The sequence below is a fragment of the Momordica charantia genome (genome assembly GCF_013281855.1).
Source record: "Momordica charantia cultivar OHB3-1 chromosome 9 unlocalized genomic scaffold, Mcharantia_2.0 BLBB01000009.1, whole genome shotgun sequence".
Classification (NCBI taxonomy): domain Eukaryota; kingdom Viridiplantae; phylum Streptophyta; class Magnoliopsida; order Cucurbitales; family Cucurbitaceae; genus Momordica; species Momordica charantia.
Window position 1 is genome coordinate 22704506 of NW_028275167.1, and position 27348 is coordinate 22731853.

The following is a 27348-nucleotide window of genomic DNA, read 5'->3' on the forward strand; positions in this document are numbered from 1 at the left end:
ACTAAAATAGTAACACAAAGTAATGTTCAAGGTCTTATAAAAAAAAAGAACGTTACATAGTCATTTTCCCAATAAGAACTCTCTCTAAAAATGCTTCGGAAAATTTATCTAAAAGATTAACTAAATTTAAAACCCAAACTTAGAACTCTAATATTAGAAAATCCATGAAATTAAATATCAGCTTAGAGGAAAAATCCAAGGGCACAAATAAGTCTTAAAATAAACGAGCCAGAGAACGCGGGCGTTCACTACAAGAATTTAGAGATTTGCGACTAAGAAATTTGTCGCTAAAGGTTGGAAAGTCGTCACCAAAATCGTCGCCGCTGCCCTGTCGCGATAGATCTTTGACGACGAAATCATTTTCGTCGCCGAAAGTCTATGGCAACGAAAATGATTTCGTGGCCAAAAGCCCCTACGGCGACGAAATTGCGTCATTATTTTTTTTAATTCTTGTTTCTTTATCCTCGTTTTTCTTCTTAAACGTTAAAAAATTTAAATCAAACTTCATAAACACGTATTCAAAAATATATATAAACTTCAATTTATATTAAACAACAAATAATTATTACAATCGGTATGATATAGAAAATTGAATAGATAATAGAAGCTAAATTTCGACTGCAAAGTAAATCTAAACCTAATACAAAAATCATCATCTCCTTGGCTTCATGAAATCTCCTCCAATTACCAAAGTTTGTGAGAAGAAAAATCAAAACAACCTGAAAAACAGAATTAAAGAGATGAAAACTTAATACAAGAACCCATTAACCAATTATTTTATCTTCAAATAAGGAAAAAAAAATTAGAGACGTCAAACAAACAGAATTAAAGACATGAAAACTTAAAAAATATACCAGAAAAATAGTCATAACAAATAACATTAATTTGATTTTGAGTGTGTAACAACATAGAGAAAGAGAAAGAACAAGTTTTAGAATTTTACCGGCGAAGAACAACGGAGAAACACGACAAAGTGAAGCAGTGACGATAGCACACCGGTGGCATCCTATGATTTCAAGATATATATACTCAGATTACTTGAAAAATAAAATAAAACAAAGTATAGATTAATACCTCAAAATCAATAGAAGAGGATGAGAAGCAATAGAGAGAGAGGACACATCACACACACAGAGAGGTCGGACACATCCACGGAGACGGAAGGAGGGAGAGGGAGTGGTGACAGTGGAAGGAGGGAAAGGTGATGATAGAGGCGGTGGAGGGAAGGAGAGGGAGTGGTAAAGGCAGAAGAATGGTCGGTGATGACGGAGGTGGTCGAGGGAGGAAGAGGAAGTAGTAGGGAGAAGGAGGAAGAAAACAACTAAAAATGAAAGGGAGGAGGAAGAAAACAACTAAAAATGAAAGGGAAATGGAGGGGGTTAAAACGTGATCTATGGCAACGAAATAAAAAGTCGTTGCCCAAAACCCTTAATATCGTCGCCTTAAGTTTCCCTAAAAAATTGGGCGGTAAAAATCTCGCCATTTCTCAAAACTTTTGGCGACGAAACCTTTAATTCGTCGCCAAAAGTGTCTTATGCGACGAAATCACGATTTCGTCCCCAAAAGTTATGAATAAAAAATATTAATTTAATCGGGACTTTTGGCGATGAACCCAAATTTCGTCGCCATATGATACTTGTGGCGACGAATTGCAATTTCGTCGCCAAACGTTTTGTCGCCAAAACTAAAATTTCTTGTGGTGGTTACAGAAAATGTGAGAATTTCAAAAAGTGAAAAGTCTACGTTTACAAAGGCAACGACAATTTTTTGGAGTAAAAATGATATTTCAATAAAAAAATTTCGGTTAAGTTGAACTAGTCATTTTATGTAAACCAAAAAATCAAACTCAACCATTCAACGAACATCCAAACAACTAAATTTAATTATATTTATTTCAAATTATTTTTGTTCCAAACAAGATAAAGAATTTTCAATCGTATCTCTGACTTTAAATCACGAAATTTAAAATCATTTCTTGAATATTCTTGCCAGCAAACGAGGATAAGAGAAAGTATTGAATTCTTGCAAAAATGAAAAATAAAAAATAAAAATACACACCCAATAAATAATAAAATTGAATTCTATTTATAGAGACGATCTCCGAGAAGACTCCCGCCAATGGCTTAACGGTCATCCGACAGCCCGTAAAACGCGACGTGTTGTTTGATTAATGTGTTAATCAACACTCTTGCAGACATCTTCGCGTAGGTCGCCTCTAACCTTCTAGGTCGGTTGATAAAACATAATGAAAAATTTAGCTCAGCAAAACATTCCAACCTGAAGAGACCATGATTAAAGATATTCTTAAATAACAATACCTTTCTTTTGTCGACACGTGGCCGTCGATAAATAGTCTCCAACAAACCTAACTAGTTCCAATTTAAACCCAAAATAATTCATAAGCATTCGATTAAGTTGACTACCTTTCATTCCAATAAAAAAAACTCGAGTATAATTTAAATATGAATATTTTGTTTACGAAATGCTTGGTGAAACTAAAATTAACTTATATTATTTTTATAGAAATATATTAATAGAGAGTTGAAAAATTAATTTAAATTCATAGGGCTCAAACTAGGGACCGAAGAGAGGAATCACACAATTACGCAGGATAAGCATACCACTATACCAAATACCATTTTCTACTTGTTTCATGGAGTATTTGGAGAAACTATTAAGCATAAATCTATACTCGATGCGACTGGACAATCCCGAAATAATTAATATCGTTAAAAAAGCTGTAGTTTTTCTGATAGAAATGAAATGCGCTCAAAATCATTTGTTTTTGTATGTCATACATTCTCAAGATGGTCTAGGTAATTATTATGAATACTTGAATTTCTTTTTATTTTTCTTGACAATTATAAAATGTCATAAAAGCATGAAAATTTTCGTAAATTGTCGTTTTTTGGCACCAAAATCGCGCCTCCACCATTTCGTGACAGTTTTCACTGTCATTGAAAATTCAGTTTTCATGACAGTTGTTGGAGCTTTGTCCCTTCTTGTGTCTACAATTTGCAGCTATATGGCCACTATTGCCACAAACCCAACAGATTGCACGAATACGCTTGTTAGCGTCATTCCTTGGCCCAAGATTCACATTCTTTGTCTTGACTTGATTCTTCTTGGGATGACGCCTTGAAGCTTCAGCAATATGGACATTAGCTTCAACTTTACGTGGCTCTTTGTCTCCCTTTCTGTTGTCCTCTTCAATGTGGAGTTTCACAGTAAGATTCTCCATGAACAACTTCTTTCGCTTATGTTTGAGATAACATTTGAATTCTCTCCAAGCAGGAGGTAATTTCTCAATCACAGCAGCAACTTGGAATGATTCATTAATGACCAATCCTTCACGTTACAAATCACTAATGATAATTTGCAATTCTTCCAACTGGTTAACTACAAACTTGGTATCAACCATTTTATAATCTAAGAATTTTCCAACAAGGAATTTCTTAGTACTAGCATCTTCCAGCTTATACTTCTTGTCTAATGCCTCCCACAATTGCCTTGAAATATCAAAGGCATTGCAGTAGACATTATACAAGGTGTCATCTAGGCAACTCAGAATGTAGTTGCAACACAGGAAGTCTGAATGCAACCATGCTTGTTTGGCAGCTTCAGTTTCAGGAGTGATTGCTTCTAGCGGAGTAGTTGGGATACCTCCTTTAAGATGAGCAAGATTCAAGGTGGTGAGGTAGAAGATCATCTTCTGTTGCCATCTTTTGAAGTTTTCTCCCTTGAACTTCTCTGGTTTTTCAACATGAGATTTGACAATGGTCGATCCCATCATCGAAGGAGCGTTGGCAGAAGTGTTTGCAGCCATCAGATAATTGTCTTCAGATTGTTGGGTAAATATACACTGTATATATGAACTATGTAGTACTGACAAACAGATTACAACGTAACTAGCTACAAACGATATAAATTTGAACAACTTGATGAACACCAAAAATTGATAAAAAATAGTCGAGACACGCTTCAATAGCGCTGACCTGAAGACAATTATTCGCTCTTCACAAGTTGCTAGCAGACTACAGCGATAATCTCAGCAGGATACAACGACTAACTTCGGTAGAACTGCAACCTCGAACTACTTGGATCTGGCAGAACTCTTAGATACTTGCTCTCAACATAAACAAGAAGAACAACTCAAAAGAAGAGAGAATTCTTGTGAGAGGAGGAGAATACCCAATTGTAGTATGCTTGGATATCTCAAAATGAAGAAATCCACAACTATATATAGTTGTACAAACAAGTACATCTCACTCAAAATTAAACACATATGTAACATTTTTACATATGTTACATAGTTAACTTTAACACATTTATTTGTAACTTTAACAAAATAAAGAAACAATTTTTCATTTAAATACATAACTTCAAGTTTAATAAATAAATAAATAAAACCACTAAAGAAATAAATATATTCACAACGTATATGTGAATAAGTTAAATCCAACAGAAAGTATATATATATATTAAACAGATGAAGGTTATAAAAAAAAATTGTCATGCGAAGATGTTTTTAACATGGAAATTTAAGAGATCATCCAAAAAGTTTCTTACATGCTTTTTGAATGGGTATCTTTTAAAAGGATTAAGATTCATGAACTGGAATTACATAACTTAATTTGACTACGATATCATCAACTAAAAGTTAAATATTTGAATCTCAACTCTCACTATAGACACCATATTTGGTCCAGCTTATTTTATTATTTTATTATTTTATTACTATTATTATTTAATTAAATTTGATTGTCGCAACGTGATCGCGACGCGGAGCGGCTGACGTCTTCTTTTAAAGGTCTCTTAGAATAAAAGATTTTGGAGTCGCCACCAATCATGGTTGAGGGTGTGATTGGTCACCCAATTAGAAGAAAAAGCAAATTGGTCTACGCAAATCACATTGAGTTTGAGAGTCATTTGAGTATAGCAAAGGTATTAGCACCCTACAACACCCGTGAAACGGTTAGCAGTATTTTAATTTTTATTATCCAATTTATTAGATTATTAAAGGTCACCAAAAATTTATTTATTTTCTTTTTAAATATCCCATTTATTAATCCACATTTTAGAAATAAAACACGAGTTAATAATTATGGGTGACATAAATGTCATTCAAAATATGAAATTTTATTTTGGGATTATTAAAATTTATTTTAAAACGGAAATTTCATTTATGGAATTTATAAAATCAAGAACAATATTTTTCCAAAATTATAGAAATTTATATTTATTTGCGCGAGAATTTTCATGTATTTATGAATTTTAAGAAAATTCACAAATTTGATTTATGTTGTTTGTTAAACAATGAGTTTTGAAATTTTGTTAAATTAATTTTTGGGAGGAATTTCATGTATTTATGAGATTTTAACCCAAAAAAAAAATCATAGCTAAAGAATACACAGATATTTAAAAATTATTTTCTCTATGTCATTTGAAAATTGAAAATTAAAGAGAATTGAAATTGAAATTGATAACATATGTAAAAATGAGAAAATGTCAACATTTGAAATTCAAATACGTAGAGTAACCGAATATGTGAAAGTAAACATACTGTGAAATTGATATAAAATCAGACCAAGCATGTTAAATAAACTAAACTAATACTGGTAGAGATTTGCATAATCTCATAAGGTTACGATGCATAAAACACAAAAATGACATCTCCTATATAATAATGTAAAATCTCCCTGTCCAATATTAATCCTCACATCATGCATTTAAGCAATTTGAGAAGAGAGTAAAATAAGAGTAAAAGAAATTTCAAACCTTCGATGTTGAGTTGGACGAAAAATGAGTGGGAGGAATGACAGTGCACAAATTAGAAAGATGAAAAAAAGAAAATTGGTTAAAGGGAATTTGGAGAGATGGAACGATATGGTAAATCTCCAAATATTTCCTTCTCTCTGTAGTTTGTGCGTTCCTTTTGACTTTTTCTCCCTGGCTCCCTAGAATGAGATTTTGAGAGGAAGATAATATTATGAGAAGTGAGGAGAGAGAGATCTGGAAGAGGATCTTGCAGTGAAGGTAAGAACAGAAAGATTTTGATATCCCAAAGAAATTAAAGACACTAAAACCTTCCCCTCCCTCTCCTAGGAGATTTTGGAGCGGATCCTCATAAAATTTTGTATTCCACCACCTCACCTCACCTCCTTTGTTCCGTGTGTATTTCTTCTCCTTATAGAGATCCTTTTCCTTTCCCATTTCTTGTACGTGTTTCCTTCTCTCTTATCATAAAAATCAATCTAATATAGGGAGGATGAAACTTGAAAATAAATGAATGTAAGATGTACGATGTTATAGTAAAAGAGAAAGATTAGTGGAATTGATGGAGAATGTGATGGTGGAAGAAAAATAATTGGGAAGAGAGAAATGTGAGAGAGAAGGAGATATTGTTGGAAATGTACGGGAAGTTGGTAGAGAGTGGAGGGGACAGAAAGAGAGGAGGGAAGTGGGAGAAAATCAGGGGAGAGGGAATATGGAGAGAAATTAAACGAAAGATTATTTTATCTTTTTAAAATTCTATTTTCTCTTTTCATTTTAAAAATCATAATTCAATTTAAAATTTATTATTAATTTTTAGTTTTTTTTGTTATTTTATACTTTTTGTATTTTCAATAACAAATATCAAATAAAGTTAAAATGACCGGACGAGATACGGTATCTACATTGATTTTAATGGTTTTAGTTAAAAATAACATCATTTTACTTTATTATAAGTTTTATTTTTATTTATTATTTTTTTGCTAAATAATTATTTCAAAAACTTCAATGATGGGAACTCGAACCTTCGAGTATTCTGTATTGGCTTTCGTACCACTCATACCTATTAATTCATATCTTATTACAAAATGTGAATTAATATAATATAAGACATTTAAAATAAAATAAAAACATTTCTTTTTTTTTGGACCAAATAAAATAATAGGATAATTTTTGACAAAATGTGGTACCGTTTTCGAACGGGTGTCGTAGTACGCTCAGTCGACTCCCGAACCAACAATCTGTTTTCTCAGACATTGTCTCTATTTTTAGGTGACCGATCACACCTTGTTGATGTTTGGTGGCGACTCCAAACTCTTATCTCGAAAAAGACCCTTCAGGATATGACGTTGGCCGCTCCGCGTCGCAATAACGTTGCGACACTCACATATTGTTGAACTCAAATTAAAAAAAATATCAAAGTATTTTATATTCCTACCAAACAAACACTAGAAATCTAAATACTCATTATGTAAATCTTGGATTCCAACCAAAAAAACGACCAATATTACCCACTACAACCTGACTTTTCAGACTATATCATTTCTTAGGGACGTTGCTGAATATGTTCATGATATTCAAAACCATCGAAAAAAATATATTACTTTCTTGTAATATAGTTTGTAACATATCTCAAATTTTTTATTTGGAATTCTATAATAAATGTATGGTAAAACATAATAATTAAATAAATTTTGAGACGTTATAGAGTTAGAAAAAAAATTAATGAAATGGATGAAATAATAATAGAAATCTAGAGTTGATGTGTATAAGCTAAGATATGGTATAGCCAACGAACAACTTTGTCATTCATCTTACCTACGTCATTGTTATTAATATTTATCGAGTTCCTTTATCTTTTTCATGTAGGATTTTTAACGTGCTCTTTAAGATAACTCTCATGATTTTGCTTTTGATTTCATTCAAAAATTTGATACAAGGTAATTGTCCTCATTTATGTATTATTGATCTCTCTCTTTTCTAACCAATGTGAGATTTTGTTTACGCACTTTGTAACCAGTTACAAAGTGGTTGCATAGATAAAATTTTCTGGGAGGAAGATTTTGTAATACTAATTTTCAATTTCGTCTCAACAAATAAATCTGGCTTGAATAAGTTTGAGATTAGGTATAAATTATTCATAATTGTTTTATACTTATAACCTATTCGCTTATGCTGTGACTTATGGATGAATATGGTTATAATAATGAGTTTTAGATATAATAATGTACTTTATATTTATGTTCTTTTAAATAAACCAACCAACTGCCTTGTTAATATGAGAATTCATTATGGTCAACATTGTTACATAATTTATTTGGAACATATTTTAATGCGTTGATGACTTTGGAAAAAAAAACGAAAAAAATTGTTTTTTTTTTTAATAAAATTACTTCTGAATTATTAATTTAGAGCGTTTTATGAGATTTTCGTGCTTCTCCATACCATTTTTTGAACTAGTGTTGTAGGCTACTCTAATACCTCTCAATCGACCCCTGAACCAAAATCTGTTGTTCGCAGACTTTTTTTTTCTTTTAGCTGACTCAATCACACCTCACTCATAATGGTCGGTGGCGATTTCAAACCCTTCTATCGAAAGAGACGGACGATGTTGGCTTGCGTGATGATGTTGTGACAAAACCCTATTTGTCATTTTCTTTATTTTCTCTCTATCTCCTAAAGGTTAACACGAACTACAAACGTCGTGCTCGAAGGAAACAAAATTCACGCTCGTCTGCCCCTACGTGGATCCGCCCTGATTCCAATAATTCTCGACGTTTATTATTTAAAAAAGATTACAAATGATAGAAAAATATACTAATGAAAAGCTTTCCAATATCAATTCTAAAACACATTTAATTTAGTGATTTTATTCCCATAGTTTAATTTAATAGTAGCATTACATTTAGGATACTTTATGACTGTTCTCCAAGGCATGATAACTTAGAACAAGCCCAAAGAGAACACATATTGCATACGAGAACTTAGAACAAGCCCAAAGAGAACACATATTGCATACGAGCATTTATTTAAACATAGAGTTGGTACACATATAACATATAGTAAAACTAAATAATTTGCTTCTTCCTAATTGCCATTCATAAGGTGAGCATCAATGTCCTTGGACATGCTCACACAAAACTCAAGCAAGCTGCATGAATCTGGAATTTCTTCATGCAGTTTCTCGAATTCCAAAACCCAGTGAACTTCACTTCCCTTGCCCTTTGGAGTAGCTTGGAGCGTAAAGTTGAAGGTTTTATAATCCTTCAAAAGGTCTCCTTCTATAACTTTTGAAGAGATCAAATTCTTCTTCTCATCCACTGCTTCAATTAAATGCTTTGCCATTTGAGGCTTCCCATCTGTGGTTCAACACTACATAAATTAATATGGCATGCTTGTTTGGGATTCTAGTAAAAAGACGTAACAAAAATTTATAATATACACGATGTTGGATTTGTAGAGAGTGCAAATAAAGTTCCACATTGGCTCGAGAAAGGATCATGGATATATATGCGAGGGACAACATCTCCATTAATTGGTATGAAGTTCTTTTTGGATGAAACCAAAAGTAAAGTTGCGAGGGTTATGTTCAAAATAGACTATATCATACTATGTATTAGAGGCCAAAAGTTCAAATGAGTATATTCGATAAAAAAAAATGGGATCCAACAAATATTGGAGCTCAAAAGAACCATTGGGATGATAAAAGAAAAATACGTATTTACATATTTACACTGCAAAAATAAGTGATATTTTATTATTGCTTATTTTTAAATGTTTTAATGAAAAACGTTTATTTCTGTTTTGATTAATTATTTGAATGTTACTTATTAATTGTTTAACATTTTAATTAACAAATTCATTTTTTTTTTGTAACGTTTCAATTAAAACGTTTTTATTTTTCCATTTTAAAATAAAGTCAAGTTTTCTTCTTCGGGGTAAAAATCCAAAATCTCTGTCAAATGTTCTTCGATTCCATTCGACTCCGGCGAGTGCATTATTTAGCACCGTGATCGTACTCAAATTGTTTTCGAGGCAGTGGTTTATCCATACCACAACAATCAATTTCATTTAAATTCTCAACCAGTTCTAACAATAATAAAGATCCAACGTTGAAAAGAGTAAAGAAATATAGAAAGAAAAATGATGAAAACAAACCATGAAAGTATTTGGCGCAGACGACAGAACCAACTTCGCCCCAATTACCCTCATGTAATTCACAACCTTGTACTTTGTCACCAGAAGCATTGGAAATATGGTGTGGTCTCTTGTGGAACATTTCATGGAACTTTGAAGGTGGAGACTTAATTTCTACATTGGCCTCCAACTTCCCTTTGGGAGCCATTGATGATGCTGCTTTGGAGTATAAGTTATCAACTTCTAAGTTATGGAAGATGATGCTTTGCTAGACATACAAGATTTGACACTTATTTATAAAGAGGGTTCACTAGTTAACACAAGATGAATTGCTTGTCACATTATAGTTAAGGGAATCCATTTATCATCCTTTAATTTAGATATAGACTTAAATGCTTGTCTCCACTGAGTTGGAATAATTAAATAATTCAAATATAAATTAGGTGCTCCGCTACTCTTGATTTTTATAGCACAACAAATATGAGGTAGGAAAATTTGAATCTCCAATTTTAAAAAAAAATTGAATGTCGAACTATGTTCCTGCTGTGATTAAATAGACTTCTATTGAGTAGAGTATAGAATGGTTACTTATTGGGAGCTTAGAAAATATTATTCAATATTGAATTATGGTGTGAATATATTTTTTGTATTTTCTTGGAACTATGGTTTGAATATTCTACGCACTATTTAGTGTTTTTATTATTTACCTGACACTGATCTCTTCTCTATAATGTGTTTAGTTGAGAAAGATTAAAGCTGTTTGGTAACTTTTTTTTTTTTTTTTTTCTGATTTCATTTCTTCTTTTTCAATCCAGAAAAAAAACAGAGTTGCATTGGTAATTGTTTTTTTATTTCTGGTTTTTTTTCTTAATATTGAAGAAGAAAGAGAAACTATTTCCTGCTTTTTCCTCTCTAACATTTTAAATTTTAAAGAGTGAAAGTTTTATATAAAAGTTAATTTGTCAAATTTAAGAATTAAATTTTTTAATTTTTTTCCTGATATTTATTATGTATCTTATAAGTAAAAACTTATACACAAAAAAATATTTTATCGTGTGTTTGGAAAAATTGAAAACAAAAAATTTGATTTATTGTTTTTAAAATCTCTACATAATTTTGAAAATTAGAAATAAGAAAAGTTACTGAATAGCAAATACTTATGTTTCCAAAAAAATTGGAAACCAAAAACAAAGAAACAATCCACACAAATGTTACTAAAAGGACTTAGAGTCCTTTTTTTGCTTTCCTTTTTATATTTTCTGGATTTAGAAGGTATGTAAAATTACATAGCAATAATTTTGAATTGGGTTCACAAGTAATTCATGCTTGCAAAAAGGTCTAGAGATTAGGTATAAATTATTCCAAATTATTTTATACTTAACTTGTGTTGGGATTTATTGATGAATAATTTAGAAGACAATTTCAACCTAACTATATATATCTTATTTATTTATTTAAATGAACCTCCTACCTATTACATAAAGTTATTCCAACTTGAATTATCTCATCTGGTTAATACATCTATCTCCGACCAAAAGATGTAAGTTTAAATCTCCATTTTTATATTATTAAAAAAATATTAAAATTTTTTATAAAATGATGCAAGTGACGTCAAAATATATTTTATTAATTGAACTAAAAATACCCACAGGTTTAAAATTTATGAAATTGAAACATGTCCACCCATAATTGTATCCCAACTCACTTTATACGACTCGACTAATAGTAACTTACCCGACCTTAAATGACTTGCTATTAAAGAAAATGGCCTTCGAAATTGTGTTAATAATCTAGCAATCTATTGACTCATAAAAGAGTCTCTCTAATATACTTAATCATTGTCAAAGTGAGCATAGCTTAATGATAATTGACATATATTTCTAACTAAAAGATTGTGAATTTGATCTCAATTCTTACGTGTTGTACTAAAAAAACTAATCATTTTTTATATTTAGTGATAATAAAAACTTAGATCAGAAAAAAATTAAATACATAACAATGAATTAATTCAACTAAATTTATCTTGAAAGCGAGGATCATATTGGTCCTATATACCAATACACTGTATGTACTTTTCATTTGATCTAAACAGATAAATCTCATTTATCTAATTATTGTCAAAGCGAGCATAGCTCAATAATAATTGACATATATCTCCAACCAAAAGTTTGTGAGTTCGACTCCTACATCCACATATTGTACTTAAAAAAAATCATTCTTTATATTTAGTAATAATAAAAACTTAGATTGGAAAAAAAAAATTTAAAACATAACAATGAATTAATTCAACTCAATTTATTTTTAACGATGGAGGATCATATTGGTCCTTTATACCAATGAAATAAATCTGACAGTATGTTTGATCAAAAAAATATCAAGTATCCATCGCCAAGCTAGGACTAGAGATATCAACATACCAACAACTTGTAAAATAGAGTTAGAACTCAAATGCTTTGATTGATACAAATCTGATTTATATTCGAGAGAAAAATATAGTTTTGTGCACTTTGTGTGTGAGGAGGGATCTCTATCTATGGAGGTGAGCTCCCGACAAAATTTCTAACCGCGCTCCAATTGCTCTCTGATTGCTCGAGAATTGCGGTACCTTGTCGGAGAGTGTGTCGGGTGTTTTTGCAACTACAAGTGCTCTTAAAGGTCGGCTCTTACTTGACGAAGGTCGACTGAAAGATATAATATGGCTCGACTCAGCTTTTGCTCTCTTCACCATGATGACTAACAATCTCTGATGTCGACACATGGGAGGTGATATTTACCTCTAACATAACAAAATGAGGGCATAAATTATTCATAACTGATATATAATAATGCAAGTAGGTTGTGATTTATAGATTAATAATCTAAATTACATCACTGGGCTATCATAATTTTCAAATAACTTTTAGAAATAATTACATAAACTAGTAGAAAGTCGGTCTTCAATGACAGTTAAAATTCTGTCATTAACATCATTCATGACAATTATGTAATTGCCATCTATTAAGGCATCAAGAAAGAGGAGAAGATGACAAATTTGAAAAATTGTCATCAATACATTTACAACTATAATTATACTTTGTCATGAATAGATTTTCCATCACAATTAATAAATGTCACATAAAGTCATTTAATTACAATTTATAAGTGTCACTAAAACAATCAAATATTTTTGTCATCCTGTCAATAAATACCTAAAGACGACAGTTTATAAATTGTCATGAACTAGTATTTAACGACAGTTAAAGATTGACATGAATTTTTTTAACGATTATTTATAATAGTCATGAAAACTTTTGTAGTGATCATTTAATTGTCAAGAAACGATTTTGAATGTTTTTTTTTTGTCTCGAAACCTATTTTGTTGACATTTATAAATGTAACTTTTCATATAAACTTGTTTTGAAATATTTTTAAAAATCGCTTTTCATTGTTGTACCTCGTACCTGTCAATTGTGACGTATTTTACATACAAAAACATATATATCCATTACTATACCAACCCACTTGTAAATATCAAGTGTATACATATAGTAAATTATATATACATCAACGAACGAATTTTCATGTTCATCAACCCCGTACATAAACAAGTTATACCAAGTAATTGCTAATCCAATAAAAACATGGCACAACAGTCATCTTTTAAATATTCCAAGTAGCTACCCGCCATGGTTCTCCAGGCTCTTTTTGGAAGACCAAAACAATGAAAAAAACCTCAAATATTTCACAATAGTATCTGCGAAAGGTCAAACTACAACAAATGTACCTAACATATTACTATTATATGTTGTTAGAGTTCATACCGAGTAAACGTGAAAGGACAAACTACAAAATGTGGCTAACATATTACAGAAACTCTCGGCCTTGCTTCCTTCAACCCTCGTTCCCACATACAGAACAACATATTCAAAACAAACAATTAAGAAAACACGAATCTAACTTCGGCAAATATACACAAAAGTGGAGAACCTAAACTTTCAAATCTTCTTACACTGAGTTTACTTCCTTTTTCTAATCATTGTAAAAGTTAATGTAGTAGAAAAAGAAACTTATATTTCAAAACTTTGACTAAACTTTATGAAAAAACAACAAAAACATTTTAAGCTAATTTCAACACTGTCAACAAACACATTTTCGAAAATCATAAGCTTGTCTACAATTGATAAGAATGTGACACTTATCTATAAGAAACAACACTTAGACACAAATTTTTGGATATCATAGATACAAATTTTTGGATATCATGGATACAAATTTTTTGTTCAATCCATAAAGGATCTACACCCATTTTAGGTCATCCACTATGTAATCAGTTTTAACAATTACAAAATATAAACAGATGACCAACAAACTTTATTTTTGGAATCAACACACTTTCATAGCCTTTATGTAGTGCCTCAACAGAGAGCTAACAATCACAATAAGCACCTAAGATCTTTTTCTTCCCTTCAAATTACTCACACAAAACCCTTTTTTCATACGCAAAAAGACAATATCAAACGATTTTTTTAATTCTCAAAATACTAAAGTTTTTACCTAAATAAAACTGATCTAGGAACAACACAGATGTTGAACACTAACAAACAAAACAATCTTAATTGACTATCTTTGCTGCAGGATAGCCAGAAGATTATCTAACTAGATTTTTAACTATATGCATGACACAAATATAAATAATAAGTTTTAATTGGCTATTTTTGCTGCAGGATAGTCACACAATTTCCAACTAAACGTTAAACCACACAATTATCCAACTAGACATTATACTATATGCATGACACATATAAACACTAAGTCTTAATTGGCTATTTGCACAATCTTACATAAGTAAGTTAAGCCTAAAATCAAGGCATAATATTCACAAAAGAGACCACAGGAGCAACCAGAACGGGAGAGAAAGACAACCAGAAACAAGATATGAACACACAAATCTAAACAACATAGCTTTAACAAACATAAACGGAAACGAAAACATTATCTAACACATTTCTCACTGCAAGAACAAACTTTCACAATTAGTAAAAGTAATGAAAGGAAAGAATATGAAAGATAAAAATGTTTGAACACACTCCACTAGTGCCAAAGTGCTAACTTGCAAAGAGCGATAGAAAATAGAAACTAAAACTAAGAGAAGGACATAAAAAATGAAAACTAAGTGCTTCCTCCCCTCCCAATAATAAAATTAAAGGAATGATCACCTTCTGCCTTTTGCACTATATATATGTACATCATTTTCTTTCATTCAATTCAATGCAATTTATTGCTTTAGCAATCATTTTGATATCCTCCAATCTAGTACCCATGTATTTTATTTTCTTTCTCCACACCAAAATGAAACAAAACTATATATATACATTCTCCATTCCTTGAGAAGACATGAAAACATAATGCCTAACTAATTTTATGGGGTGGTAAATGACACAACGAATAATTCTACTATGACCAACATGCTTCTCAAGATCATACGATATGTTTCAACTCAAGAATATAGTCAATAACATGAGGCGTTAACAGTGACCAAGAACCATACCTCAATACACATTTACAGTATATGTGGTTCATGCCAAGGGTATTGCCCAAAAGTATTCAATCAAATCTTTCACTCAACAAAAATTTTCAATCTTCAACATGCGGCAGCCAACAAAATGCAAGATTACTTGAACGGGGAAACCAAAAAACAAGATAGCACATATACTACGAAAAATATATGTGCGAGAGTATGAACTCTGTCAACTCCCTCCTAATCACATCCAAGTGCTCCTATGTGTAACACTGCGGTGTCCCTTTCATCTATACATATTTATATCAAAGTCAAAGCAATGCAATGTGAGAATATATATTATTATTCAAACATTCACACTATGTTATATACGTACGCATTCTGGGATTGTTGTGTTACGAGCGAAGACTATGTCCCGCATGAACCGCATGACATAGCATCCGCATTCTACTACATTCGGTTGTTTTGGGCACTGTGAATACAACATATAAATAATACACCGCAATGAGAAAGTTACATATAAATCCAGACAAATAATTGAACTCGAAAAATGCTTTACCGGTACACGCTTCAGAGCAAATGGTTTTTTTTGTATATTTCTTACAGTCCTACACCAAGTGACTCATATAAGATATTTCATCATTATATATGCTAAATAATATTCAATACTACATGAGTATGCATGCAGTACACTTACATCGTGATGACACTAAGAATATCGTCTGTTAGGCGATTTCGCATCGAGTCAAGAAAAAATGTCATATTCTTTGCGGGAGACATCACTATAAATGTCCAATGATCTCTACAAATTCAAGTTAATAATTACTTATTGGCACGTACGAAATATTTATCTATGGCCAATACGAAAACTTACCCGGAATGATATGGAAACATCAGCAGTTGGTTTAACTCCAATTATGAGAGTCTTTTAGTCAATACTTGCACGCGGTTTTCTTTAGACAGATTAGTTATGGGAGTGGCCCCAGCATCCAGAAACTTGTACGGACTTGATTCATTTTCATTACCCAACGATCTATGTAAGAACCTACACAAAGGTGTTGAAAGTTCAGTATTTAATAAAGCAATATATTGATCAACATAGCGTACTCTACAACCAACAGAAAATCAACTTGAAAGCAATTAGCTTACGTTGTGTAGGCATCAATGCACGGAGTAGTTGTCGGTTCCATATGAAACAACTTTTGTACATCCTCCACCATGATAAACAACTTATGTTCATGACCAAACACATCCTTCGATATAATCATTTGAATTGTCCTTCCAAGGTAGTTTATCTCATGAGTTAAACATGTTAGATTAACGAGCGCGGGTTGTGTTGGAGATTTTCCAGTTGCCAAACTGAACAGCTTCTTCTAATGTTTTATTTCCTTCAATTCAAGATAAGATGGTTGTTAATGATGAACTAATGAATTCTTACAATCAACTACGAGATGTTACCTTCTCTTTATCAGTTATAACTAAGTGGGCATAATATATGTGAACCTATTTCTTGCTAGAGAATATCATTTCCTTCATGCGAAGGAATTGGAAGTCGACAGTCGTCATCAACCACCACGTTTATGGACACTTTCACGTTTCCACCATTCCTCCCATATTCAAATATAGTGCCCGCAGCGACAACATTATCGATGGACCCAAGTGCCAGACGACAACGAGTTCCCTCCTGTATCGAAAACAATATTTATAAGCAGTTAACGACGCTATATTTCTTGTTTCCTTAAATTGAAAAGCTGGTGAACACTTACCTTGAACGCCAAAGTTTCTTCCTTGTCCAATATCTTCAAGTGAACACATAAAATAACATTAGTTAAGTATTGATAACTACGTTCATTACATTTCTTATAAGAAAACTTGGTAAACATAAATATTTACCTCATCTATATTCTCTATTTTTAAAACCTTTTCATCTCGCTCATGCTTCGATAAAGTACCACGCTTTGATTGAGGAAATTTTTTTGAAGCGTTTTTAGATGGTGTGGTACGCTTCGACTGAGGAGATTTCTTTCGAGTGTTTTTAGATGGTGTGGTATGCTTTGGTTTAGGAGATTTTTTAAGAGTCTTCTTAGCCAGCGTGCCATGTTTTGATTATGAGGAACCTTGTTCATCCCAATAAAGAAACTACCATGACGTATAATGGTCACTAAAAGGAGAAGTTTCCTAGAAACAAACAAACTTGAAAAGATATGGAGGCTAGCAAATATCTAAATATAGTATCTAACTTGGTTAGTCTAACAATTAGACAACCCTCATAAGGTATAATTTAACTAAACTAACATGGAAAAAATAGAGACCTTTCTATTCTTATTCCTATTCCTAGTGTGAAGTTCATATTCCCTTTAGAAAGGGGAGGAAAAAAGGGAATGAGTCATTTTTCTATTTGTCTGATCTTTTCACATCATTTGTGAAAAGTTAATAGAGAAAAGTCTGATATGGTAATCTATCGAAAAAATATTGGATGTCCATTTTTTCAATATCATAGTATTACTTTTTGTGAAGATGGATTATATAACATTTCGAATGTAACATATTAAAAAAATTTCCAAAAGTACAATATTGATTAAATTGAAAATCTAGCATAAATCGTGGCTTATGCTCTAGATTTTTTTTTCTAAATTTTATTATCCGAAAATCAACACCACCGGCTTATGCCATATTCTAAAAATACAATATTCCTTGTAATTTTAATTTTTTTTCACACAAAATATATGAATCCCTTATTCCTTTAGGTGAATTGTGAATTTTTTTATTTATACTAAACAACTCTATTTAAATCACAAATGAATCATATTCAATATCAGTCACTAATCCACTACAAAAGATTAAAAACACAAGATAATGTTTCTTCATTTTCCTAAGTTCATTCCAAGGTTTGTGTGCAGTCCTTTGTTTCTTTAAATTTACATTTTACTACCACTATTTTTAGTGTAACGACAAACTCTAAATAAAAGGCATCATTTTTTTTATTCCAAAAATCGAATCCGGCGAGAAAATGAAGAGAATAGAAGAGAAATACTAACCGATCAATGGCAACGTGACGTCACTAGAGCAGGTGGTGCGACGGAGGAGAAGAGATCGTTGCGGCGTGCGGCAGAGGGAGCGAGCACTGGCGGTGGAGTGCGGCGGCGGCGATGACAGCGACTAGTGGCAATGGCAGTGGAATGCGGCGGCGACGGAGCGGGCTGAGAGTGAATCGACGGTGAGGTCACGAGGGAGAGAGAGATTGTGAGTGTGAGAGAGGCAGAGACGAACTGAAGAAGGGAGGGAGGAAGGCTGTGCGTGAGGGTGCGGATTTAGGGAGTAAAAAGGTAAAGTAACCTAATTTCTAATATGATATAATATAATATATTATTATATATATGTTAAAAAAAAATTTTAACAACATATAATTCACACGTAGTTCAATATGTTTTTATTTATTAAACAGAAATATCTATTAAGTTTTCTTTTATTTTACTAAAAAAAAATTGTTTCTATTTTCTTTAAAAATGTTTCAATTAATATTCTTAAAAACTTAGGCCAGAATCTAATAAAAAAAAAATCAAAAATTGAGATTTAATTAATAGATTTCTATCTAAAATTCAAGATTTTATGTTATAAAAAAATTTAAAAGATCATGAACCTAACTAGTTCCAATTTAAATCCAAATTAATTCTTAAGCATTCTATTAAGTTGACTTTCATTCCAATAAAAAAAATCCAGGTTATAATTTAAATTCATACAAGGAAGGGTTGATGAGAAGTAAATATATATTATTATTTTTTAATTATAATTAAATTTGGATAATGATGGTTGTATGATCGAATGACAACACTAGAGGGGGGGGGGGGTGAATAGGGTTGCTTACCACTTTTTGAAAATTAAAAATAAATTTAAAGTAATGAACAATTATGCAACCAATAAATCAAGAAGAGGAAACATTGAACAAAATATTTAAGTAAACCTATATGCAATCTACCAAGATTCAAAGTAGGTAAATATTGAATTTAAAAGAGAAAAGAGAAGAGAGTGGTGACACCGAGAATTTTTATAGTGGTTCGGAAATTCCTACTCCACTCCCAAGACTCCTTCTTGGGTATTTTACTGCAGTGGCTCTCTTAACGGGTGAAAACCAAACCGATCGACCATCTTTTTGTCCTAGGCTAAAGAGAAACCCAAAATTCTTTTTACTGGTTCAGGATCCAACCAATTGACTTTTCTCACAACCCAAAGTGTACCCACACCTTAATACAAAACCCAATTTGAAAATATAGAATTAAAAAAAAAAAGTGGATTACACAAATTTTGCACCAAAGTAATGGCTAAAAAGCCACACTCTAAGGAATCTCTCACAGAAAAATGAGCAAGTTATGTGTAGGAGAGAACGAAAATTTTGCAAAAGTTGAGAGGAGAATTTGTAAACAAATGATTTTGCTTTGATAGTTGGTGTATAGAATGATGGAATTTGGTGGCTTTAAATAGAGTTTCTATGATGAATTTTGGCCATTGGATTTAGGACAACAAAGGATGAATGATATAGATTAAGATGTGAGGTAAGGAAATGAAATGAAAACATAATTATGGTGATTAAAAGAAATTGGTGGAGATTGAGAAATCATTGAGATTGTGAGTGATTGAGGAGATTGAGAGTGATTGAGGAGATTGAGAGAAATTTGTGGAAATAGATTTGTGGAGATTGAAAGAGTCACATGTCATCTTCTCATTTGTTCGATTGTTGGATGTCACGTCAGCATAAGTATGTCTTCTTGATGCCACATGTCAACTTCTAAGCGGTCCACTTGTCCATGTCACCCACCATGTAGGATTTGTCCACTTGTCCACGTCATCCGCTACGTAGAATTTTTCTCCTAACTTGTTTTGACCATAACTTCTTCGTTTAAACTTCGATTTAAGTGATTTGACAGACATTTGTTTTGTCTTTTCGAGCTCTACAATGTGGACACTTTGAAACACTCAAATTGTTAGTTTATACTTTGTTTGTGATCATCAAAATATTTGGTTTGATTGAAGCCATAAAGCTAACAATCTCCCCCTTTTTGATGATGACAAACCACTCAAGAAGACACGTTCACAAAGTGGCTATATTCTCCCCCTTTTGTTATTATAAAAAAAAATTCCATGAAATTCAGCTCCCCCTTAATAAGATAATTATTGCGTGGTAAAAAAAAATTATCCCCCTCAATCATACATACAGAAAAATTCTCTCCCTAACAAATACGTTTAGACAATTAAATGCGAAGGATGCCAAGTGCAAGTCTATTCCTACAAAATGCTTCTTCATTTAATGGTTTAGTAAGAATATCTGCTACTTGAATTTCTGTGCGAACATAATTAAGTACAATATTTCCATTTTGCACATGTTCTCTAAGAAAATGATGTCGGATATCTATATGTTTTGTCCTAGAATGCTGAATGAGATTCTTGGTTAAATTAATTGAACTAGTATTATCACAAAAGATTGGAACATGTTCAAAATTTAAACCAAAATCACGTAATGTTTGTTTCATCCATAAAACTTGAGAGCAACAACTAGCAGCAGCAATATATTCAGCCTCAGTAGTAGATAATGCAACAGAATTTTGCTTTTTACTAAACCAAGACACTAAAGAGCTACCCAAAAACTGGCAAGTTCCACTAGTACTCTTCCTATTGGTTAAACTACCAGCAAAATCAACATCGGAATAAGCAATTAAATCAAGAGATGCATTCTTAGGATACCATAAGCCCAAGTCAACAGTTCCAAACAAGTATTTAAAAAATATTTTAATAGCATGAAAGTGTGATTCTTTAGGACATGATTGAAATCTAGCACACATGCATACACTGAACATAATATCCAGTCTACTTGCAGTTAAGTAAAGCAAGAATCCGATCATACCTCTATAAGCTTTTATATCTACATTTTTACCTTTTTCAACTTTATCAAGCTTTGTAGTAGTGCTCATTGGAGTCTTTGCTATTTTGGCGTTATCAAACTTGGACCTCTTGAGCGGATCTCTTGTATATTTTTCTTGATTGATGAAGATTCCCTCTTTAAGTTGTTTGATTTGAAGCCCAAGGAAGAACTTGAGTTCTCCCATCATGCTCATCTCAAACTCACTGTGCATACAATTAGAGAATTCTTCATATAATGAAGTGTTAGTAGCACCAAAAATAATGTCATCTACATAAATTTGCACTAACAAAATATCATTTTCTTTGGTTTTAATAAAAAGTGTATTGTCAATAAGTCTCATTTTAAAACCTTGTTCAAGCAAAAATTTACTCAAACTGTCATACCAAGCTCTAGGAGCTTGTTTAAGACCATAAGGAGCTTTTTTTAATTTATAAACATGATTTGGATTTTCAACACTTTTAAAACCAGGAGGTTGTTCAACATATACTTCTTCCATTATAAAACCATTTAAGAAAGCACTTTTAACATCCATTTGATATAAAGTAAAATTCTTATGAGATACAAATGCAAGCAACATTCTAATTGATTCAAGTCTAGCAACAGGAGCAAAAGTTTCCTCATAATCTATTCCTTCTTCCTGACTATATCCTTGTGCAACTAACCTATCTTTATTTCTAACAATATTACCAGACTCATCCATTTTATTTCTAAAGACCCATTTAGTACCAATAGCAGGATGATCATTAGGATGTGGGACTAATTCCCAAACATTGTTTCTTTCAAACTGATTTAACTCATCTTGCATAGCAATTAACCAGAATTCATCAACCTCGGCTTCTTTAAAAGACTTTGATTCAATTTGAGATACAAAAGCAACATTATTTAATGCATTTAAAGAAGATCGAGTTCTTACCCCTTGGGATACATCACCTATAATTAACTCCTTCGGATGGTGAATTGAGAAACTCCAATCCTTAGGAAGGGTTTCCTCTGGCACTTGTTGAGTCTCATTTACTACAACTTCCGAGTTATTATCTTTAAAGTTCAAATTCTCAAAAGGCATTTCTAACTCATCACTAGCTGGAACTTGATTAGCAGTAATATGAGATTCATCAAAAACAGCGATGACTCTTCAACTACAAGGGTTCTTTTATTAAAAACTCTATATGCTTTACTACATGCTGAATATCCTAAAAATATGCCAATATCAGTTTTTGACTCAAACTTTCCAAGTTTCTCTTTATTTTTCAAAATAAAACATTTGCAACCAAAAACTTTGAAATAACTGATATTAGGAATTTTATCATTAAAAAGCTCATAAGGGGTTTTATTAAAAATTGGCCTTATTAAAACACGGTTCATCACATAAGAGGCAGTATTAACAGCTTCAGCCCAAAAATATTTTGGTAAATTATACTCATTTAACAAAGAAGTAGCTAATTCTTGCAAAGAGCGATTTTTCCTTTCTACAACACCATTTTGTTATGGTGTTCTTCGAGAAGAAAAATCATGAGAAAAACCATTTCATCACAATATTTTTCAAAAGCTACATTGTCAAATTCTCCTCCATGATCACTTCTAATTTTTGAAATCATAAAACCTTTTTGATTTTGAATTTTCTTTGAAAAACTAATAAATGCTTTTATGGCCTCATCCTTATGAGATAAAAATAAAACCCAAGTAAACCTTGAAAAATCATCAACTATAACAAAAGCATAATGTTTTCCACTTAGACTTGCAACTTTAGTAGGTCCGAATAGATCCATATGTAATAATTGCAAAGGCCTAGACTAGAAACCATTTTCTTTGCTTTATAGGATGACTTAGTTTGTTACTCATTTGACATGCATCACAAACTTTGTCTTTTTCAAAATTTAATTTGGAAGACCTCGAACAAGAGATTTCTTGGAAATATTTGAAATCAGATACATGCTAACATGACCTAATCTTCTATGCCACAACCAAGAATCATCATGCATAGCAGACAAACATTTATTAACAACGGGGCAGTCATTCAATTCAATAGTATAAACATTTTTATCTCTATTTCCTACAAACAACTTTTGTCCATCACAAGCATTTTCAATTATGCAATTTTTATCATTAAATACTACTTTATAACCTTTATCACATAATTGACTAATACTTAAAAGATCACGCTTTAAGCCATCAACAAGCAACACATTCTCAATCATAAATTTTGAACCATTACCTATGTTACCTTTGCCAATGATTTTACCTCTTTTATTATCGCCAAAGGTAACGTATCCTCCATCTTTCATTTCTAGGTGCGTGAATTTTGTGTGGTCTCCAGTCATGTGCTTTGAACATCCACTATCCAAGTACCACTTGTTCTTTATTGATCTCAAACATACCTCGTCGTCGTCATCTTCATCTCCAAAAGCCATGAAACAAAGATTAGCTACTTCCTCTCCACTTTCAGAATCACTTCCTTCATCACTTTCATCCCAAGTAGCTTTCATAACCTTCTTGTTTCTCCTTGAAGATGATTTACGTAGTAGAGGGCATTCAGATCTTACATGTCCAGCCTTTTTGCACTCGTAGCAAATGATGACGTCTCTAGTGCTCTTTTCTCCTTTAGCATCTTGACTGTTGGTTTTCTTTGGAAAGTGCCTCTTCTTGAAATGCTTCTTGAACCTCTTGGATAGGTAGGTAAGTTCTTCCTCGTTTAGTTCTTCCTCACTTTCAGAAGCCCCTTGGAAGGATGTAGACTTTAATGCCAAGGTTTTCTTCTTTTTGACGTCCTCTTCCATATTACCTTTCATGATTATCTCATGCGTCACGCGAGATCCAATGAGCTCCTCCAATAGAAGTTTTGAGAGATCCTTCGCTTGTTGAATTGCTGTCAGTTTGAGTTACCAACTTTTTGGTAGAGATCTTAGAATCTTCCTCACGTTCTCAGCTGTAGTATATTCCTTTCCTAAATCTTTCAAAGCATTAACAATATTCGTAAATCTAGTAAACATCTCAGTAATAGACTCGTTAGCATCCATTTTAAACGATTCATAATTATGAACAAGCATGCTAATTTTTGACTCTTTTACTTGATTTGTTCCTTCATGAGTTACTTCAAGCATATCTCATATTTCTTTAGCAGAGTTACATGCAGATACTCAATTAAATTCATCAGCACATAAAGCACAAAACAAACAATTCATGGCTTTAGCATTAATCAATATTTTTCTTTTATCATCATCATTAAACTCATTTTCATTTTTAGCTACATCTACATTCTCAACTTTCTTAATAGGAATAAAAGGACCTTTAGAAACAATTTTCCACAAGTTATAATCAATTGAAATAAAATAAATTCTCATCCTAGTTTTCCACCAAGTATAATTATTTCCATCAAAAAGAGGTGGTCTAGTGGTAGAATGACCCTCACTAAATCCATTAACCCCAATGTTTGCCATAAGCTCAAACAATTAAGTTTTAAGAAAAGATTCAAAGAAAATAAATTTAGAATTAAGAAAGGTTAACTTTCAAAGATATTAAATTTCAAAATAATTTCAAAGATTTATTCTAGACAAAATAAATTTCCAAGAGTGAAGAAAGAAAATAGTTTTTAAAAGTCAATTTTTGAGGAAAATTAATTTCTAGTAAAATCGGCTCAAAAACTTAATTTAAACTCTTCTTCAATAATAAAGAAATTTCCGAAAAAAAAAATAGTATTAGAAAAAGATGGAATTTTCAGAAACCTTTTAAAAAAAATGAGCTACCTGCTCTGATACCAATTGTAGGATCGAATGGCAACACTAGAGGGGGGTGAATAGGGTTGCTTACCACTTTTTGAAAATTAAAAATAAATTTAAAGTAATGAACAATTATGCAACCAATAAATCAAGAAGAGGAAACATTGAACAAAATATTTAAGTAAACCTATATGCAATCTACCAAGATTCAAAGTAGGTAAATACTAAATTTAAAAGAGAGAAGAGAAGAGAGTGGTGACACCGAGAATTTTTATAGTGGTTCGGAAATTCCTACTCCACTCTCAAGACTCCTTCTTGAGTATTTTACTACAGTGGCTCTCTTAACGGGTGAGAACCAAACCGATCAACCCTCTTTTTGTCCTAGGCTAAAGAGAAACCCAAAACCTTTTTACTGGTTCAGGATCCAACCAATTGACTTTTCTCACAACCCAAAGTGTACCCACACCTTAATACAAAACCCAATTTGAAAATATAGAATTAAAAAAAAAAGTGGATTACACAAATTTTGCACCAAAGTAATGGCTAAAAAGCCACACTCTAACGAATCTCTCACAAAAAAATGAGCAAGTTATGTGTAGGAGAGAACGAAAATTTTGCAAAAGTTGAGAGGAGAATTTGTAAACAAATGATTTTGCTTTGATAGTTGGTGTATAGAATGATGGAATTTGGTGGCTTTAAATAGAGTTTCTATGATGAATTTTGGCCATTGGATTTAGGACAACAAATGATGAATGGTATAGATTAAGATGTGAGGTAAGGAAATGAAATGAAAACATAATTATGGTGATTAAAAGAAATTGGTGGAGATTGAGAAATCATTGAGATTGTGAGTGATTGAGGAGATTGAGAGTGATTGAGGAGATTGAGAGAAATTTGTGGAAATAGATTTGTGGAGATTGAAAGCGCCACATGTCATCTTCTCATTTGTTCGATTGTTGGATGTCACATCAGCATAAGTATGTCCTCTTGATGCCACATGTCAACTTCTAAGCGGTCCACTTGTCCATGTCACCCACCATGTAGGATTTGTCCACTTGTCCACGTCATCCGCTACGTAGAATTTTTCTCCTAACTTGTTTTGACCATAACTTCTTCGTTTAAACTTCGATTTAATTGATTTGACAGACATTTGTTTTGTCTTTTCGAGCTCTACACTGTGGACACTTTGAAACACTCAAATTGTTAGTTTATACTTTGTTTGTGATCATCAAAATATTTGGTTTGATTGAAGCCATAAAGCTAACAATGGTAATAGGTAAAAGTTTGTAAAAATATAATAATACAGGGTTGATAAACTAATTTAAATCCATCGGGCTCAAACTCGATATCGAAGAGATAAAGGGTACAATTACACAGAGTATCATGATCAAAGATATTCTTAAATAGCAATACATTTCTTTTGTCGACACGTGGCCGGCGATAAATAGTCTCCAACAAACCTTGCAATTTAAACCCAACTAATTCCTAAGCATTCGATTAAGTTGACTACCTTTCATTCCAATAAAAAAAAAAACTCGGGCATAATTTAAATATTAATATTTTGTTTATGAAATGTTTGGTGGAACTAGAATTAACTAATGTTATTTTTATAAAAATATAATGATATAGAGTTGAAAAAATAATTTAAATTCATAGGGCTCAAACTCGGGACCGAAGAGAGGAAGTGCACGATTACGCACGATAAGCATACCACTATACCATACCATTTTCTACTTGTTTCATGGAGTATTTGGGACAATCTATTAAGCATAAATTTATACTCGATGCGACCGGACAATCCCGAAATAATTAATATCATTAATAAAGCTGCAGTTTTTTCGACATGAATGAAACGCGATCAAAATCATTTGTGACACTTTTTGTATGTCATACGTTCTTAAGATGGTCTAAGTAATTGTCATGGAATACGTGAACATTTTTTTTATTTTTCTTGACAATTATAAAATGTCATAAAGCATGAAAATTTTCATAAATTGCCGTTTTTTCCCGTCAAAATCGTGCTTCCACCATTTCGTGATAGTTTTTCATCGTCATTGAAAATTCGATTTTCGTGACAGTTTTTAACTGTCACAAAACTTACAAAATCCGAAAAATAGCGTTTTTTCCCGCCAAAAATACACCTCCATCATTTATGACAGTTTTTTTTTCCTCCAAACTTTTTTACTGTTCACAACTGTCATAGAAGACCACTTTTCTACTAGTGATATCATTTATTGTATTTTATGAGGTTAGAATCCACTTAATTAACAACAATATGTTGAAATCAATTTGGAACACAAAGTTTATATTAATTT

At 32.0% G+C, this 27348-nt stretch overlaps 2 protein-coding genes across 2 annotated transcripts; both read right to left on the reverse strand.

The window, feature by feature from the left end:
- Positions 1 to 2965: 2965 nt before the first annotated feature.
- LOC148209218 (uncharacterized) lies at positions 2966 to 3826 on the reverse strand. Its single transcript, XM_088117455.1, has 2 exons — positions 3463 to 3826; positions 2966 to 3348 (listed from the first exon to the last, which is right to left on the reverse strand). Exons 1-2 carry the CDS (start codon positions 3824 to 3826, stop codon positions 2966 to 2968), a joined length of 747 nt encoding a protein of 248 aa, XP_087973581.1.
- A 4782-nt stretch (positions 3827 to 8608) lies between these two features.
- On the reverse strand, positions 8609 to 10195 carry LOC111025809 (MLP-like protein 43). Its single transcript, XM_022303703.2, has 2 exons — positions 9931 to 10195; positions 8609 to 9131 (listed from the first exon to the last, which is right to left on the reverse strand). Exons 1-2 carry the CDS (start codon positions 10115 to 10117, stop codon positions 8860 to 8862), a joined length of 459 nt encoding a protein of 152 aa, XP_022159395.2. The 5' UTR covers positions 10118 to 10195; the 3' UTR covers positions 8609 to 8859.
- Between the last annotated feature and the right edge of the window lie 17153 nt (positions 10196 to 27348).

What these genes read in the sequence shown, in the direction of transcription:
- LOC148209218 (XM_088117455.1), bottom strand. Translation starts at nt 3,826, where the DNA reads ATGGCTGCAAACACTTCTGCCAACGCTCCTTCGATGATGGGATCGACC. An exon ending in GTATAAGCTGGAAGATGCTA is followed by an intron (nt 3,349 to 3,462) that starts GTACTAAGAAAT and finishes TGTAACGTGAAG; the next exon opens with GATTGGTCATTAATGAATCA.
- LOC111025809 (XM_022303703.2), bottom strand. Translation starts at nt 10,117, where the DNA reads ATGGCTCCCAAAGGGAAGTTGGAGGCCAATGTAGAAATTAAGTCTCCA. An exon ending in CTGCGCCAAATACTTTCATG is followed by an intron (nt 9,132 to 9,930) that starts GTTTGTTTTCAT and finishes GTTGAACCACAG; the next exon opens with ATGGGAAGCCTCAAATGGCA.